General features: G+C 43.6%; 2 protein-coding genes across 2 annotated transcripts in view; one reads left to right on the top strand and one right to left on the bottom strand.

Moving 5' to 3' along the window:
* LOC139407474 (mucin-2-like) overlaps positions 1–13,949 on the bottom strand; it is a 51,304-nt gene extending 37,355 nt beyond the window's left edge. The window contains exons 1-7 of the mRNA XM_071151270.1: positions 13,904–13,949; positions 9,140–9,413; positions 8,395–8,509; positions 8,024–8,114; positions 7,338–7,477; positions 6,612–6,828; positions 6,267–6,392 (exon numbers count right to left, since the gene is read on the bottom strand). Of these exons, the coding sequence (XP_071007371.1) occupies positions 6,267–6,392; positions 6,612–6,828; positions 7,338–7,477; positions 8,024–8,114; positions 8,395–8,509; positions 9,140–9,413; positions 13,904–13,949 (1,009 nt within the window). The remainder of the gene's footprint in view (positions 1–6,266; positions 6,393–6,611; positions 6,829–7,337; positions 7,478–8,023; positions 8,115–8,394; positions 8,510–9,139; positions 9,414–13,903) is intronic.
* A 56-nt stretch (positions 13,950–14,005) lies between these two features.
* LOC139407473 (mucin-2-like) overlaps positions 14,006–19,129 on the top strand; it is a 46,542-nt gene continuing 41,418 nt past the window's right edge. The window contains exons 1-3 of the mRNA XM_071151269.1: positions 14,006–14,208; positions 14,303–14,471; positions 14,699–14,702. Of these exons, the coding sequence (XP_071007370.1) occupies positions 14,006–14,208; positions 14,303–14,471; positions 14,699–14,702 (376 nt within the window). The remainder of the gene's footprint in view (positions 14,209–14,302; positions 14,472–14,698; positions 14,703–19,129) is intronic.

Below are 19,129 nucleotides of genomic sequence, written 5' to 3'. Positions count from 1 at the left end.
ACAACGTGTTACTAACACAGTCCCTACAGAGTGGTGAAAACAGACAACGTGTTACTAACACAGTCCCTACAGAGTGGTGAAAACAGACAACGTGTTACTAACACAGTCCCTACGGAGTGGTGAAAACAGACAACGTGTTACTAACACAGTCCCTACAGAGTGGTGAAAACAGACAACGTGTTACTAACACAGTCCCTACAGAGTGGTGAAAACAGACAACGTGTTACTAACACAGTCCCTACAGAGTGGTGAAAACAGACAACGTGTTACTAACACAGTCCCTACAGAGTGGTGAAAACAGACAACGTGTTACTAACACAGTCCCTACAGAGTGGTGAAAACAGACAACATGTTACTAACACAGTCCCTACAGAGTGGTGAAAACAGACAACGTGTTACTAACACAGTCCCTACAGAGTGGTGAAAACAGACAACGTGTTACTAACACAGTCCCTACAGAGTGGTGAAAACAGACAACGTGTTACTAACACAGTCCCTACAGAGTGGTGAAAACAGACAACGTGTTACTAACACAGCCCCTACAGAGTGGTGAAAACAGACAACGTGTTACTAACACAGTCCCTACAGAGTGGTGAAAACAGACAACGTGTTACTAACACAGTCCCTACAGAGTGGTGAAAACAGACAACGTGTTACTAACACAGTCCCTACAGAGTGGTGAAAACAGACAACGTGTTACTAACACAGTCCCTACAGAGTGGTGAAAACAGACAACGTGTTACTAACACAGTCCCTACAGAGTGGTGAAAACAGACAACGTGTTACTAACACAGCCCCTACAGAGTGGTGAAGACAGACAACGTGTTACTAACACAGTCCCTACAGAGTGGTGAAAACAGACGTGTTACTAACACAGTCCCTACAGAGTGGTGAAGACAGACAACGTGTTACTAACACAGTCCCTACAGAGTGGTGAAAACAGACAACATGTTACTAACACAGTCCCTACAGAGTGGTGAAAACAGACAACATGTTACTAACACAGTCCCTACAGAGTGGTGAAAACAGACAACGTGTTACTAACACAGTCCCTACAGAGTGGTGAAAACAGACAACGTGTTACTAACACAGTCCCTACAGAGTGGTGAAAACAGACAACGTGTAACTAACACAGTCCCTACAGAGTGGTGAAAACAGACAACGTGTTACTAACACAGTCCCTACAGAGTGGTGAAAACAGACAACGTGTTACTAACACAGCCCCTACAGAGTGGTGAAGACAGACAACGTGTTACTAACACAGTCCCTACAGAGTGGTGAAAACAGACGTGTTACTAACACAGTCCCTACAGAGTGGTGAAGACAGACAACGTGTTACTAACACAGTCCCTACAGAGTGGTGAAAACAGACAACGTGTTACTAACACAGTCCCTACAGAGTGGTGAAAACAGACAACGTGTTACTAACACAGTCCCTACGGAGTGGTGAAAACAGACAACGTGTTACTAACACAGTCCCTACAGAGTGGTGAAAACAGACAACGTGTTACTAACACAGTCCCTACAGAGTGGTGAAAACAGACAACGTGTTACTAACACAGTCCCTACAGAGTGGTGAAAACAGACAACGTGTTACTAACACAGTCCCTACAGAGTGGTGAAAACAGACAACGTGTTACTAACACAGTCCCTACAGAGTGGTGAAAACAGACAACATGTTACTAACACAGTCCCTACAGAGTGGTGAAAACAGACAACGTGTTACTAACACAGTCCCTACAGAGTGGTGAAAACAGACAACGTGTTACTAACACAGTCCCTACAGAGTGGTGAAAACAGACAACGTGTTACTAACACAGTCCCTACAGAGTGGTGAAAACAGACAACGTGTTACTAACACAGCCCCTACAGAGTGGTGAAAACAGACAACGTGTTACTAACACAGTCCCTACAGAGTGGTGAAAACAGACAACGTGTTACTAACACAGTCCCTACAGAGTGGTGAAAACAGACAACGTGTTACTAACACAGTCCCTACAGAGTGGTGAAAACAGACAACGTGTTACTAACACAGTGTACTTCCGGCGCCGACAGAGATGGCCGCCTCGCTTCGCGTTCCTAGGAAACTATGCAGTTTTTTGTTTTTTTACGTGTTATTTCTTACATTAGTACCCCAGGTCATCTTAGGTTTCATTACATACAGTCGAGAAGAACTACTGAATATAAGATCAGCATCAACTCACCATCAGTACGACCAAGAATATGTTTTTCGCGACGCGGATCCTGTGTTCTGCCTTACAAACAGGACAACGGAGTGGATCCTATGCAGCGACCCAAAAAAACGACTCCGAAAGAGAGGGAAACGAGGCGGTCTTCTGGTCAGACTCCGGAGACGGGCACAGCGCACACCACTCCCTAGCATTCTTCTTGCCAATGTCCAGTCTCTTGACAACAAGGTTGATGAAATCCGAGCAAGGGTAGCATTCCAGAGGGACATCAGAGACTGTAACGTTCTTTGCTTCACGGAAACGTGGCTTACTGGAGAGACGCAATCCGAAGCGGTGCAGCCAACAGGTTTCTCCACGCATCGCGCAGACAGGAAAAAACATCTTTCTGGTAAAAAGAGGGGCGGGGGCGTATGCCTTATGACTAACGTGACATGGTGCGATGAAAGAAACATACAGGAACTAAAATCCTTCTGTTCACCTGATTTAGAATTCCTCACAATCAAATGTAGACCGCATTATCTACCAAGAGAATTCTCTTCGATTATAATCACAGCCGTATATATCCCCCCCCAAGCAGACACATCGATGGCTCTGAACGAACTTTATTTAACTCTCTGCAAACTGGAAACAATTTATCCGGAGGCTGCATTCATTGTAGCTGGGGATTTTAACAAGGCTAATCTGAAAACAAGACTCCCCAAATTTTATCAGCATATCGATTGCGCAACCAGGGGAGGAAAGACCTTGGACCATTGTTACTCTAACTTCCGCGACGCATATAAGGCCCTGCCCCGCCCCCCTTTCGGAAAAGCTGACCACGACTCCATTTTGTTGATCCCTGCCTACAGACAGAAACTAAAACAAGAGGCTCCCACGCTGAGGTCTGTCCAACGCTGGTCCGACCAAGCTGACTCCACACTCCAAGACTGCTTCCATCACGTGGACTGGGAGATGTTTCGTATTGCGTCAGATAACAACATTGACGAATACGCTGATTCGGTGTGCGAGTTCATTAGAACGTGCGTTGAAGATGTCGTTCCCATAGCAACGATTAAAACATTCCCTAACCAGAAACCGTGGATTGATGGCAGCATTCGTGTGAAACTGAAAGCGCGAACCACTGCTTTTAATCAGGGCAAGGTGTCTGGTAACATGACCGAATACAAACAGTGCAGCTATTCCCTCCGCAAGGCTATCAAACAAGCTAAGCGCCAGTACAGAGACAAAGTAGAATCTCAATTCAACGGCTCAGACACAAGAGGCATGTGGCAGGGTCTACAGTCAATCACGGACTACAGGAAGAAACCCAGCCCAGTCACGGACCAGGATGTCTTGCTCCCAGGCAGACTAAATAACTTTTTTGCCCGCTTTGAGGACAATACAGTGCCACTGACACGGCCTGCAACGAAAACATGCGGTCTCTCCTTCACTGCAGCCGAGGTGAGTAAGACATTTAAACGTGTTAACCCTCGCAAGGCTGCAGGCCCAGATGGCATCCCCAGCCGCGCCCTCAGAGCATGCGCAGACCAGCTGGCCGGTGTGTTTACGGACATATTCAATCAATCCCTATACCAGTCTGCTGTTCCCACATGCTTCAAGAGGGCCACCATTGTTCCTGTTCCCAAGAAAGCTAAGGTAACTGAGCTAAATGACTACCGCCCCGTAGCACTCACATCCGTCATCATGAAGTGCTTTGAGAGACTAGTCAAGGACCATATCACCTCCACCCTACCTGACACCCTAGACCCACTCCAATTTGCTTACCGCCCAAATAGGTCCACAGACGATGCAATCTCAACCACACTGCACACTGCCCTAACCCATCTGGACAAGAGGAATACCTATGTGAGAATGCTGTTCATCGACTACAGCTCGGCATTCAACACCATAGTACCCTCCAAGCTCGTCATCAAGCTCGAGACCCTGGGTCTCGACCCCGCCCTGTGCAACTGGGTACTGGACTTCCTGACGAGCCGCCCCCAGGTGGTGAGGGTAGGCAACAACATCTCCTCCCCGCTGATCCTCAACACTGGGGCCCCACAAGGTTGCGTTCTGAGCCCTCTCCTGTACTCCCTGTTCACCCACGACTGCGTGGCCACGCACGCCTCCAACTCAATCATCAAGTTTGCGGACGACACAACAGTGGTAGGCTTGATTACCAACAACGATGAGACGGCCTACAGGGAGGAGGTGAGGGCCCTCGGAGTGTGGTGTCAGGAAAACAACCTCACACTCAACGTCAACAAAACTAAGGAGATGATTGTGGACTTCAGGAAACAGCAGAGGGAACACCCCCCTATCCACATCGATGGAACAGTAGTGGAGAGGGTAGCAAGTTTTAAGTTCCTCGGCATACACATCACAGACAAACTGAATTGGTCCACTCACACAGACAGCATCGTGAAGAAGGCGCAGCAGCGCCTCTTCAACCTCAGGAGGCTGAAGAAATTCGGCTTGTCACCAAAAGCACTCACAAACTTCTACAGATGCACAATCGAGAGCATCCTGGCGGGCTGTATCACCGCCTGGTATGGCAACTGCACCGCCCTCAACCGTAAGGCTCTCCAGAGGGTAGTGAGGTCTGCACAACGCATCACCGGGGGCAAACTACCTGCCCTCCAGGACACCTACACCACCCGATGTCACAGGAAGGCCATAAAGATCATCAAGGACATCAACCACCCGAGCCACTGCCTGTTCACCCCGCTATCATCCAGAAGGCGAGGTCAGTACAGGTGCATCAAAGCTGGGACCGAGAGACTGAAAAACAGCTTCTATCTCAAGGCCATCAGACTGTTAAACAGCCACCACTAACACTGAGTGGCTGCTGCCAACACACTGACACTGACTCAACTCCAGCCACTTTAATAATGGGAATTGATGGGAAATGATGTAAATATATCACTAGCCACTTTAAACAATGCTACCTTATATAAATGTTACTTACCCTACATTATTCATCTCATACGCATACGTATATACTGTACTCTATATCATCGACGGTATCCTTATGTAATACATGTATCACTAGCCACTTTATACTATACTATGCCACTTTGTTTACATACTCATCTCATTTGTACATACTGTACCCGATACCATCGACTGTATCTTGCCTATGCTGCTCTGTACCATCACTCATTCATATATCCTTATGTACATATTCTTTATCCCCTTACACTGTGTACAAGACAGTAGTTTTGGAATTGTTAGTTAGATTACTTGTTATTACTGCATTGTCGGAACTAGAAGCACAAGCATTTCGCTACACTCGCATTAACATCTGCTAACCATGTGTATGTGACAAATAAAATTTGATTTGATTTGATTTGACAGTCCCTACAGAGTGGTGAAAACAGACAACGTGTTACTAACACAGTCCCTACAGAGTGGTGAAAACAGACAACGTGTTACTAACACAGTCCCTACAGAGTGGTGAAAACAGACAACGTGTTACTAACACAGTCCCTACAGAGTGGTGAAAACAGACAACGTGTTACTAACACAGTCCCTACAGAGTGGTGAAAACAGACAACGTGTTACTAACACAGTCCCTACAGAGTGGTGAAAACAGACAACGTGTTACTAACACAGTCCCTACAGAGTGGTGAAAACAGACAACGTGTTACTAACACAGTCCCTACAGAGTGGTGAAAACAGACGTGTTACTAACACAGTCCCTACAGAGTGGTGAAAACAGACAACGTGTTACTAACACAGTCCCTACAGAGTGGTGAAGACAGACAACGTGTTACTAACACAGTTACTATACTGATACATTGAGGTGTGTTCTAGATCTCTATCATCACTATTATACTGATACGTTGAGGTGTGTTCTAGATCTCTATCATCACTGTTATACTGATACATTGAGGTGTGTTCTAGATCTCTATCATCACTATTATACTGATACATTGAGGTGTGTTCTAGTTCTCTATCATCACTGCTATACTGATACATTGAGGTGTGTTCTAGATCTCTATCATCACTGTTATACTGATACATTGAGGTGTGTTCTAGATCTCTGTCATCACTGTTATACTGATACATTGCGGTGTGTTCTGGTTAAAGGCTGACCGTGAGGGCAGAAGCAGCCGTCCATCAGGTGTTCTTCACACAGTGAGCTGGTGTCTGAGTGGGTACAGGTATCCATGCAGGGAGAGCCACTCTCCAGATAGACCATGTTGAACGGACACTGCTTGTCTAAGAAAACAAAGGAAATAAATTATAGTACATTTAATTATTATATGTAAATATGTATATATGTATACTTATTTATTTTTTAAGACATTTGTGTGATCTGAAGTTGACTATGGACAATAAAGAGTTATTTTTTGCATGTGACTTTTTGATCTACAACTCTACTGTCATCCAGTAAATGTTTTCCTGAACACCCAGACAGTTATTGAGATGTCCCATTACCACAGAAGGCTGTTGTTCTCCAGTGGGGTGGCTGTCCCCCGGCGTGGGAGCACTGTCTGGAGTACTCTGCCAGGGTGCTGCAGACACAGAAGCTATCAGAAGTGTTGCTGCAGCCACACAGGTCCTGAACACAGGCCTGGATGTAGGGCTCAGGGTTCACGACCGCACCACAGGAGCTCCACAACGGCGAGCGCAGGAGCTGGTCACACTGGGCATGCTGAGGAGGAAGGAGGAGGAAGAGGAGGAGGACGAGGTGAATGAGGAGAAGGTATAGGTGAATGAGGAGGGAGAGGAGGAGGTGGTGGAGGAGGGAGAGGAGGAGTGGGAGAGGAGGAGGAGGAGGAGGTAGAGGTGGAGGAGGAGGGAGAGAAGGAGGAGATGGCGGCGGGAGAAGAGGAGGAAGTGGAGGGAGAGAAGGAGTGGGAGAGGAGGGGGAGCAGGAGGAGGTAGAGGTGGAGGAGGAGGAGAGGATGAGGATGGGGAGGAGGAAGGGGAGGAGGAGGAGGTGGAGGGAGGAGAGGGAGGGAGAGAAGGATTGGGAGAGGAGGAGGCAGAGGAGGAGGAGAGGACGAGGAAGATGTTCCGAGTTTAGTTGCAATACGAATAATATTATGCCAGATCTGAACTTAATTGGTTCCATTGGCAGTCAAATACATCAATAGAATGAAGTGAAGTGAAATACTGTAGTCTACTTGTCAGGCTGAACAGACTGGAGGTAGAACTTACAAACTCCTTGCATGTGTCCTCTTTAGGCTGAACGTCTGCAGGTTCATCTTCCTCTTCCTCTTCATAGGGGTCTTCACAGTCCTCGTTGGGCCTGTGGACCTTCTGTCTGTTTCCAAACTCAATGGGGCTCACTTTACGACCTGCACGGAAATAAAACGATGTCATCCTTCATCAATAAGTGATTAGAAACGCATATAAATGTGTATATATGTATATTAATGAACTTACAACCTGTGTGAAATTACAATGATGTTACTTGATGTAAGAATATAAAACAGTCACTTAGAAAATATTAATAAATAGCATGGTAATAATAACAACTAAATAAATCATTATAAATATTTAGATACATGCTTAGAAAGTCGTTATAAGTGACTAAACATGCAATAAATTATAATATTACTGGAATATATTGATTATACTTAACACCATAAAACCTTACAGGAATAAGCTATTATAAATACTTGTACATATTAATATAAAGTTGTTATAAGTGACTAAACATGTAATAAATGATAATATTATTGGAATATATTGATTATACTTAACACCATAAAACCTTACAGGAAAAAGCTATTATAAATACGTGTACATATTAATATAAATGATTATAAGTGTGTTATAAATGACTATACATGTTATAATGCTCATGACTCGTGATGCTAATAATTGTTATAAATGCTCACCGTTATGAACAAACTCATTGTGGACTGGAAGGCCATTGAAGTCTCCACAGAGACCACAGGTACGGTTGGTGTACTCCGTGTCCAGCTCCACCTAACGCAAACAGTGATGGGTCAACTATTTTCTAAGGTAGACTCAGAGAAATGCTGTTGTCACGGGCAGCAGCGCAGATGTTGAGATAAGATACAAGACTTCACTCTCACACAGTCACACACGTGGTATCTGTCCATGTGCACGGGTTCGTTTTACACTGTTCACTGTTTAATGACAGCAGTCAATTTCAGTGAACTTATTGATTCTTACAAAGCGAATAAATAAATAGACTTCTGTATGCATTCTTCTAAGTAACGTTTTGATTCTCATAAAAGCTTACCATGACGGCATCTTCTCCGTTCCACATGACAACCAGGCCAACCTTGGAGTAGAGTTTGGTGTAAACTGCATTCCTCTCCAGTTGGACTCCTCCATTGTAGTACGGCAGAGTTACACTGGGAATAAAGAAGGAGAATATAATTAATGATAGAGATGACATAGAAATGTACCAACCTGTGAATTAACAACAAACAGACACAAAATACAGTTAAATCCTTTGAATTCAAAATGGAATCCCTGGAAATATGTCAGAGTACTGTCTCAGATGGGAATAGGTAACAGCATAATATAAATCCATTACTTTTTACAGAGAGGAAATGTTAGATAGATAGATAGATAGATAGATAGATAGATAGATAGATAGATAGATAGATAGATAGATAGATAGATAGATAGATAGATAGATATCAATACATGATTTTATTTTTTATGACACGGTAACTGGGGCGGCAGGGTGGCCTAGTGGTTAGAGCGGTGGACTAGTAACCGGAGGGTTGTAATTTCAAACCCCCGAGCTGACAAGGTACAAATCTGTCGTTCTGCCCCCTGAACAGGCAGTTAACCCACTGTTCCTAGACCATCATAGAAAATAAGAATTTGTTCTTAACTGACTTGCCTAGTTAAATAAAGGTAAAAAAAAAAAAAATGTTTTTTTCATGGCTCACTTGAAACATGATGTCAATCTCAGTGTGACGTCCCTGATGAATTAGAAGACACATAACATAAAACATTTGTGTAAAACTTACATTTCTCCATTGACCGCGACCTGAGTCTTGGTCAGGTGGAAGACCAGGTCGTTGATAGTGACCACTACGTGCTTGACCGTAGGGTTCCCCTCAGCCTCAGTAGCCTCGTTCCTCTTCAGGTGCACAGAGAACTCCTGGTAGGACTCAGAGTGGCAGTCGGAGGCCAGGTTGTATTCACACGTCCCTGGGAACTGGTACACGTCTCCATCGAAGGTCTTGAAGTGCTCTCTGCCCCAGGTGCTGCAGATGCTGTTCACATGGTTGGACTGGCGCGCTGAGGAGACGAAAACAGAAAACGTTACCCACTTTAAATGTATGCAATCAGAAAGAGACACAATTTCATAACTTTGCTGTAAATTGTAAATAATGCAACATGTATTTCTAAATATCCAGTTGTAGTGGATTGTGAATCAAGATATTAAAATATGACACTCCTAGACAGACCACTCAGATTTGCTCCAACCAAGATTGTCCATAATAACAAAATGTGTCTGTTCTTGACTGACAGTTGACTCGAAATAGATAGAAACTTAATCTAACGCCATCTCTATACAGTATCTATTTCTATGTTTGACTGTTTGTCTTTGTCTGCATAGATCAAAATAAATCACTGCTATTTCCAAAATGATCGTGCATCGTCTTACCTTTCTTGGCTTTCACCTGGATGGCGCTCGTTAGTGGCAGAGCGAGAACACACAACCACAGAGTTGTCCACCCCATAGTTAGTGTCCAGGTGAAGTGGGCTTCAGGTAAAAGTGTGGAGTGCTGCTTGACGGCCTCCTTTATAATGGCATTGTTTAATCTGTGTCTGTCAGTTCACACCCATCAGAAGGAGGATGTCAGACATCTTTATTGAGACATGGTAAACATGTCTATTGACAGGGACAGATTACCGACTGGCCAATCAGATAACATAAGAACATGGCATAAGTCATTGCAAAATTTGAAGAATTGCAGGAAATTAGCTTTAAAACAGCAACATTTTCTCTTCGTTGCCAAGAGGGGGGGTTCTCTAAAATGTTATTGTACAGTGCCCCAGATTTGGGTTTATTCCAGCCCTGTCTAAGGAAATTCAACCACTTTCAGAAGTCCCCTTTACTATCTATAATTTCCTTTATTCTGAATGTAAATGTTAAAAAAATTGAAAAAAAACAATGTTTTTAACTTTGGACTTACAATAAATACTATATATTCATAACGGAGACAGTGTCGTGCCTCCTTCAATTATGCATAATTTGATTATTTAAGGTATAGCACCTCTTAGAAAACAAGGTCATGTTTTTTTTAATTTTACCTTTATTTAACCAGGCAAGTCAGTTAAAAATACCTTGTCAGCTCAGGGATTTGAACTTGCAACCTTCAGGACACTAGTCCAATGCTCTAACCAATAGGCTACCCTGCCGTCCAGAACCTAAAATGGTTGTTCGGCAGTCAAATCAGATCAAATCAAATGTATTTATATAGTCCTTCTTAAATCAGCTGATATCTCAAAGTGCTGTACAGAAACCCAGCCTAAAACCCCAAACAGTAAGCAATTCAGGTGTAGAAGCACGGTGGCTAGGAAAACCTAACCTAGAAAGGCCAAAACCCAGGAAGAAACCTAGAGAGGAACCAGTCTATGAGAGGTGGCCAGTCCTCTTCTGGCTGTGCCGGGTGGAGATTATAACAGAACATGGCCAAGATGTTGAAGTGTTCATAAATGACCAGCATGGTCAAATAATAATAATCACAGTAGTTGTCGAGGGTGCAACAGGTCAGCACCTCAGGAGTAAATGTCAGTTGGCTTTTCATAGCCGATCATTAAGAGTATCTCTACCGCTCCTGCTGTCTCTAGAGAATAGAAAACAGCAGGTCTGGGACCTGTAGCACCACATTCAGAGTATCTCTACCGCTCCTGCTGTCTCTAGAGAGTTGAAAATAGCAGGTCTGGGACAGGTAGCACGTCCGGTGTACAGCTCAGCTTCACTTGACTCATTTGGGCCCTACAGTAAGAGTTGTTTCAATTCAACGGCTCATCTCAGCTTCACTTGACTCATTTGGGCCCTACAGTTTGAATCCCACTTAAGAATTGTTTTTATCAACCTCCAAAAATACTTTCTACTGGGGTTTTCTCATTTATACTCCTGATTGAACCTCTATCAAGTGTAGCTCAGCATCAGTATCACTATTTACATGATCAATATGAATTAATAGCTCAGATTAGAGTCATGATCACTTTATTACATCCTCATAATCGTAAACGCCTCGTACTTCCTGTAATCTAAGGTGAATATGTAAACATTACACAGGTTAAGATCACTTCAACCGTTCAGTTTAAACTGTGTAGTGATGCATGTACCAGTATGCTTGAGGCTTGGATGACGCCAGTGAAAGAATGTGCCTGAGGCCTGAATGACATTGTAGTCACTATTTAGTACACTGCTTTTGACCAGGCCCCATAGGCCTCTAGTTTAAAGTAGTGTACCCTATAGGTAATGGGGATCCATTTGGGATGTAGCCAGTGTCTGTCCCCCAGCAGCAGCAGCTCAGTAGAAGGGTTCTACCAGGGATATATAAGAGTCATCTAGACATGGTTCAGGGTTGTGTCACCTTCTATCTACCATCTGTCTCTCTTGAAGGAGGAACAACCGAGGTCATTAACAGTGATACATCCTGGTCCTGCCCATGTTCTGAAGACTTTCAGACCCTTTACAGCCTGGGTGTCATTCGGTTTCTGCTATCTTGTCAACTCCTTGTCATTCATTGGCACGCCAAACATGGCAATTTCATAAGACGCAAAATGCAGTGCATTCAGAAAGTATTCAGACCACTTGACTTTTTTCACATTGTGTTTACAGCCTTATTCTATAATGTATTAAATTGTTTTCCCCCCTTTCAATCTACACACAGTACCACATAATGACAAAGAAAGAACAGGTTTTAGAAATGTGTGCAAATTTAGAGTTGTGAAGAATGGTCTGCAATGTAGGTACAGTGGTTTGATAAAGAATGAATACACTCCTGATCAAGCGTAAACAGAGTTCACTCTCATGACAGCCACGTTGTATTCCTTCTTTTCCCTTCGCTTGTGGACTTCAATGGACAACACATCAGCTGTATATGACCAAGCGAAAAAAAAACGTTCCAACCCAAACCGCTACACACAGCCTACATCGTTGTCACCATATTAGCTAAAGTAACGTCATAGTCAACATAGCTAATGAAACTAACGCGATAGTAAACCCACAATCATGCAGTAACGTTAGTGTACAGTTGACATGGAGGGTAAGGTTAATGGTCAGTATGGATGATGTACAGTTGACATGGAGGGTAAGGTTAATGGTCAGTATGGATGATGTACAGTTGACATGGAGGGTAAGGTTAATGGTCAGTATGGATGCTGTACAGTTGACATGGAGGGTAAGGTTAATGGTCAGTATGGATGCTGTACAGTTGACATGGAGGGTAAGGTCAGTGGTCAGTATGGATGATGTACAGTTGACATGGAGGGTAAGGTTAATGGTCAGTATGGATGACGTACAGTTGACATGGAGGGTAAGGTCAGTGGTCAGTATGGGTGATGTACAGTTGACATGGAGGGTAAGGTCAATGGTCAGTATGGATGCTGTACAGTTGACATGGAGGGTAAGGTCAGTGGTCAGTATGGATGATGTACAGTTGACATGGAGGGTAAGGTTAATGGTCAGTATGGATGACGTACAGTTGACATGGAGGGTAAGGTCAGTGGTCAGTATGGGTGATGTACAGTTGACATGGAGGGTAAGGTCAGTGGTCAGTATGGATGCTGTACAGTTGACATAGAGGGTAAGGTCAGTATGGATGCTGTACAGGCTAACATGGAGGGTAAGGTCAATGGTCAGTATGGATGCTGTACAGTTGACATGGAGGGTAAGATTAATGGTCAGTATGGATGCTGTACAGTTGACATGGAGGGTAAGGTCAATGGCAGGTATGGATGCTGTACAGGCTAACATTTGGACGTTTCAACTAAAAAATACTCTTTGTCACATGACTATAGACATTGAAACATAATGCTTATAGAGACAAAAAGTAACAATAGCCTATAATCAAGGGGTTAGGCTATACTGGGTCCTCACCATCATCGTTAATATCATTATTCACTGAATACCTGGATATCAGTAGACATTGAATATCCCTTTGAACATGGTGAGGCTATTTATTACCCTTTGGATGGTGCATCAATGCACCCAGTCACTACAAAGTGACAGATGTCCTTCACACACTCAGTTCCGGAGAGGAAGGAACAACTCAGGGATTTTCACCATGAGGCCGATCGTGAATTTAAACCGTTCCATTTTAATGGCTGTGATACGAGAAACTGAGGATGGATCAACCACATTGTAGTTATTCTAACCTAATTGACAGAGTGGAAAAAGGAAGCCTGTAGAGAATTAAAATATTCCAAAACATGCTGTTTACAACCAGGCATTAAAGTAATTGTCATGCCCTGGCCATAGAGGCTTTTATTCTCTATTTTGGTTAGGCCAGGGTTTGACTAGGGTGGGCATTCTAGTTTCTTTATTTCAATGTTTTCTGTTTCTATGTTTTAGCCGGGTATGGTTCTCAATCAGGGACAGCTGTCTATCGTTGTCTCTGTTTGGGAATCATACTTAGGCAGCCTGTTTTGCCTCCTTAAGTGGTGGGATGTTGTTTTTTGTTAGCTCTGTGAAACATACTGAACGTTCGTTATTCTTTTGTTGTGTTGTTTTGGTGTTCTGAGAAATAAAGATCATGAACACGTACCACGCTGCACCTTGGTCCACTTCTTCCAACGGGCATTACAGAACATCTCACCACAAACGGAAACAAGCAGCGACGCCGGGAGGAGCAGCGTTTTCTGGAGGAATGGACATGAGAGGACATCCTGAATGGGAAAGGATCCTGGACGTGAGAGGAGATCCTGGCGGGAAAGGAGGCAGCGAGAGAAAGGGCCCAGGATTACACAGGGTCACGGCTGGCACAAAAGACCGGGAGGCCACTCCAAAAAACGTTTTTGGGGGAGGCACACGGGGAGTGTGGCAGAGTCAGGATTCAGACCTAAGCCCAGAGTCAGGATTCCTTGTGCTTAACGTAAGGAGCTGGTACTGGTCAGGCACCGTGTTATGCGGTGGAGCGCATGGTGTCTCCAGTGCGCGTTCACAGTCCGGTGCGCTACATTCCAGCTCCCCGCATTGGTCGAGCTAGAGTGGGCATCCAGCCAGGAGGGATGGTGCCAGCTCAGCGCGCCAGGCCTCCAGTGTGTCTCTTCGGCCCAGGATATCCTGCGCCGGTTCTGAATCCTGTGCCAGCGCCCCACATTTGCCGGGCGAAGGTAACCATCCAGCCAGGACTGGTTGTGCAGGCTCTACGCTCGAGACCTCCAGTGCGTCTCCACGGCCCAGTGTATCCGGTGCCTGCTACCAGAACCAGGCCTCCTGTATGTCTCCCCAGCCTGGTGAGTCCTGTGCCTGCTCCCAGAACCAGGTCTCCTGTATGTCTCCCCAGCCTGGTGAGTCCTGTGCCTGCTCCCAGAACCAGGTCTCCTGTATGTCTCCCCAGCCTGGTGAGTCCTGTGCTTGTTCCCAGAACCAGGCCTCCTGTATGTCACGACGGCCGTGACAGATGTTTCATTATGTAATTATGGGACGATGTTTCATTATGTAATTATGGGAAGATGTTTCATTACGTCAGGAGCCGTTTTGTTTGTTGTTATGTTTGTTGTTTTGTTTGTTGTTTTGTTTGTTGTTATGTTTGTTGTTATGTTTGTTGCTATGTTTGTTGTTTTGTTTGTTATGTTTGTTGTTTTGTTTGTTGTGGAGTGTGTGTGGTGCACACAAAATGTATGTTCACAGTTTTGTGTTCATTTTATGTTTTGTTTCATTTAACCCACATGCTGAGAGTTTCAATTTCCCGAATATAACTATATTTTCATATCTTATCCAAACAGTCACTTATTAATGAATTTGACCTCATCAGTCTCATTACTGAATGACGTAAACCCTTGGATATCTGCACGAACCCTAGCATAGAATCATGAATAATACAAATTGGCTTAATTATTTACTAACTAACTAACTTAGTTAATCACAGAATTGCTTAAACACACACACAAATAGTCACACATTGGTCACATGATACCAAGAAAAAGTCCCTAGCGGACAAAACCGATATGACAGCTTGGTAGACAAAGGAAAGGGGGTGGGGATTGCTCAAGAGCGGGAAACTCAAAGCTGATAACTCATAGAAATGGCTAATTCCTTGAACATGAACAACCACTCATTTGAAAATAAATAGCCATTGACATATTCCCGAGTGTATGTTTTGGCTGTCCCTCTCTGCGATCGCCGGGATCCGTCTGCTGGATCGTCAGTCGACAGAGAGCCTCTGGTTTGTCCACCAGAGATCAAAGTCGTAGGTTGTTAGAATGGATACTTCAGAGTACCATTCGGGAGATGTTCTTAGATCGGATGTGTTTATCAGACTAAAGTATTTAAACAGCTGCTGTCTGAATAATTGTTCTTTCGTTTGTAGATTTCTTTGTCATTTCAATGTGAGTACCTTGTAGAGTTGCCAACCATTTCAACATGTAGCTACCGCTACCGCAGAAGTGGTTTTATACTTAGTAGAAGAAGGGGGTGTTCCATGACACCTGCTGTAATGGCTGGGCTCATGGGGGGCGTGACCACTGACCAGTTAAACTATATATGAAAATCCATACTCTCATTTAGAAGGCTAACATCACATTTCATCTTTTCACAAATAGTTTCATATTTAATCATATCTTTTTCACAACATTTACATGTAAACCCCATAATTGAAAGATGTACACAACCAGAGACACAGTAATGTGTGTTTCCTGTCCTTCATGAGATCCCCAGATGAAACACACTCGACATGACTGTCCCTTAAGTGTCCACGGACCACTCCCACATTCTCAAAAATATAAATATTGTTTAATTATTTAAACTTTTGATGTCCAGGTGTCTCCCTGTGTTCCACAGTTTAGGGGCAGCGTATTTTACGACCGCCATAAAACAGCTGACTTCCCCCTCTCCCCCTCTTCGAGAGAGAGCACGCTGTAGAGCGGACCCACTTTAACCTGATCCTTCAGATCGTCACAGTTAAACAGCAGCCACCCTTTGCCTTGATGAGAGCTTTGCACACTCTTGGCATTTTCATAACCAGCTTCACCGGGAATGCTTTTCCAACACTCTTGAAAGAGTTCCCACATATGCTGAGCACTTGTTGGCTGCTTTTCTTTCACACTGTGGTCCAACTCATCCCAAACCGTTGGGTGATTGTGGAGGCCGGGTCATCTGATGCAGCACTCCATCACTCTCCTTGTTGGTCAAATAGCCCTCGCACAGCCTGGAGGTGTGTTGGATCATTGTCCTGTTGAAAAACAAATGATGTTCCCACTAAGCGCCAACCAGATGGGATGGCGTATCGCTGCAGAATGCTGTGGTAGCCGTGCTGCTTAAGTGTGTCTTGAATTCTAAATGAATTACTGACAGTGTCACCAGTAAAGCACCCCCACACCTCCTCCTCCATGCTTCACGGTGGGAACAACACTTGTGGAGATCATCCGTTCACCTACTCTGCATCTCACAAAGACAAGCCGGTTGGAACCAAAAATCTCAAATTTGGACTCATCAGACCAAAGGACAGATTTCCACAGTTCTAATACCCACTGCTCGTGTTTCTTGGCCCAAGCAAGTCTCTTCTTCTTATTGGTGTCCTTTAGTAATGGTTTCTTTGCAGCAATTCGACCATGAAGGCCTGATTCATACAGTCTCCTCTGAACAGTTGATGTGGAGATGTGTCTGTTACTTGAACTCTGTGAAGCATTTATTTGGGCTGCAATTTTTGAGGCTGGAAACTCTAATAAACGTATCCCAGAGGTAACGCTGGGTCTTCCTCTTCTGTGGCGGTCCTCATGAGAGCCAGTTTCATCATAGCACTTGATGGTTTGTGTGACTGCACTTGAAGAAACTTTCAAAGTTCTTGAAATTTTCCGAATTGGCTGACCTTCATGTCTTAAAGAAATTATGGACTGTCATTTCACTTTGCTTATTTGAGCTGTTCTTGACATAATATGGGACTTGGTCTTTCACTAAATTGGGCTATCTTCTGTGTACCACCCCTACCTTGTCAAAACACAACTGATTGGCTCAAACACATTAATAAGGAAAGAAATTCCACAAACTGACTTTTAACAAGGCACACCTGTTAATTGAACACATTCCAGGTGACTACCTCATGAAGCTGGTTGAGAGAATGCCAAGAGTGTGCCAAGACGTCATCAAGGAAATGGGTGACTAATTTGAAGATTCTCAAATCTAAAATACATTTTGATTTGTTTAACACTTTTTTGATTAGTAAATGATTCCATGTTATTTCGTAGTAGAAAATAGTAAAAATAAAGAAAAACCCTTGAATGAGAAGGCGTTTCCGAACTTTTGACTGGTACTGTAGTGCTGGGTGTTGGAAACTGCCTTGACGGCTTGACTGAAATGGTAGCAGAAGGTGAATATTGGAACTGTTGTTGCACACATATCGAGATGATGCTGTGTACTATTTTGCGCAAAATCCCAAAATGTTTGATCGAGGGGTAACACGGTCAATTTGATGTTCAAGTCGTGAACATCATCCGTGGAATCGGCGGTTTGCCTTCAAAATAAAAGTCTCCCATAATGCCCATGGAAACTGATGCAAACGGATATCAATAGTGGAATCCTGCCACAATTGGACTATATAATACTAAACAAGGTTGGAATGTTATATAAATTCAACAAATACAATAATAGTTAATTTGACATAAAAAAACAAGTAATAATTTGAAATCACACTGTGGATGTAGTGTATTAGAATTCAGAATTACATGAAGGGCATACTTATATGCACTGTACAGCCTTACCTCTGCATCTTCGGGTTAATGAAATGGGGTATCAGCCTACACGTTCACAATTCTGAGAGTTCCCAGAAATATCGTAGCTCTTATTGTGGAACTTTATCTGGGGGAAATCACCTCACTATTCTGCCTATTTCGTTTCTTAAACGTTCATATTGCAATGTCCAGGCTTAAAACAAAATTAAATAGATCAGCTTTAATATTGCAATGTAATTCTAATTCTCTCTGCATCATTTTCAATCCCCATATATATTTTTTGTAAATATTGTGACGTACATCAGGTTAGCCAGCAGGAGGAGACTCGTCAAATGCCTGGTGACAGACGGAGTCTACATCACGAGGTGATGGCTCCCTCTACTGGAGGTGCCAGGTCTCGACGGGCTCTCCGGCCAGGACTAATTGGGGCTGATTACTCAGCAGCTGAACGAGTCGCGTAAAGCTGCCAAAATGGCAGCACACACGAGAGCGGGGACTGGGGGATAGTCATGCGCAGTACCAGAGATAACAGAGGGAGCTCGGTTTTGTTCCCCAACAGGAAACAGCAAGATTCCCGTAACCCAGGAGACGGAATCTCCTGGAGGAGACCTGTTATTTGTTTCTTTGTTTGTTATTTAATAAACGGTCTTGAAACCGAACTAATATAACTCTGATCTGTGTAAACGTCTTGACCAAACCACCTGGTCTGCCACAATATATATACAGATATTAATATTTTATATATATATATATATTATCCTTTATTATTTTCCCATAACCCTACCACCCCTCCACTAATTGGAGTGGAGTAAACTAATGAACAACAACACTTCTACTTCCAGCTTATTCATACTATATAAATTTTAGAGACACGGTATATTGTACAATAATGCTATTTAATTTGTTATTAGTCCCACCCTTCAGCTCCGTTCAACTCCTCCCATCTATCTCTGAACACCATCCCGTTTTCCGTTTGCCATAACCGTGATGTTATACAAATGTTCTGACATTTTTTATTTTTTATTCTCATAGTTTCTACAGATTGTACATTAAAGATACACATTTTTGCTAAGAGCATCATTATATTATTGATTGATTGACTA

This window comes from Oncorhynchus clarkii, chromosome 4 (genome assembly GCF_045791955.1).
Source record: "Oncorhynchus clarkii lewisi isolate Uvic-CL-2024 chromosome 4, UVic_Ocla_1.0, whole genome shotgun sequence".
Classification (NCBI taxonomy): Eukaryota; Metazoa; Chordata; class Actinopteri; order Salmoniformes; family Salmonidae; genus Oncorhynchus; species Oncorhynchus clarkii.
This window is presented reverse-complemented; position numbering and strand designations above follow the sequence as displayed.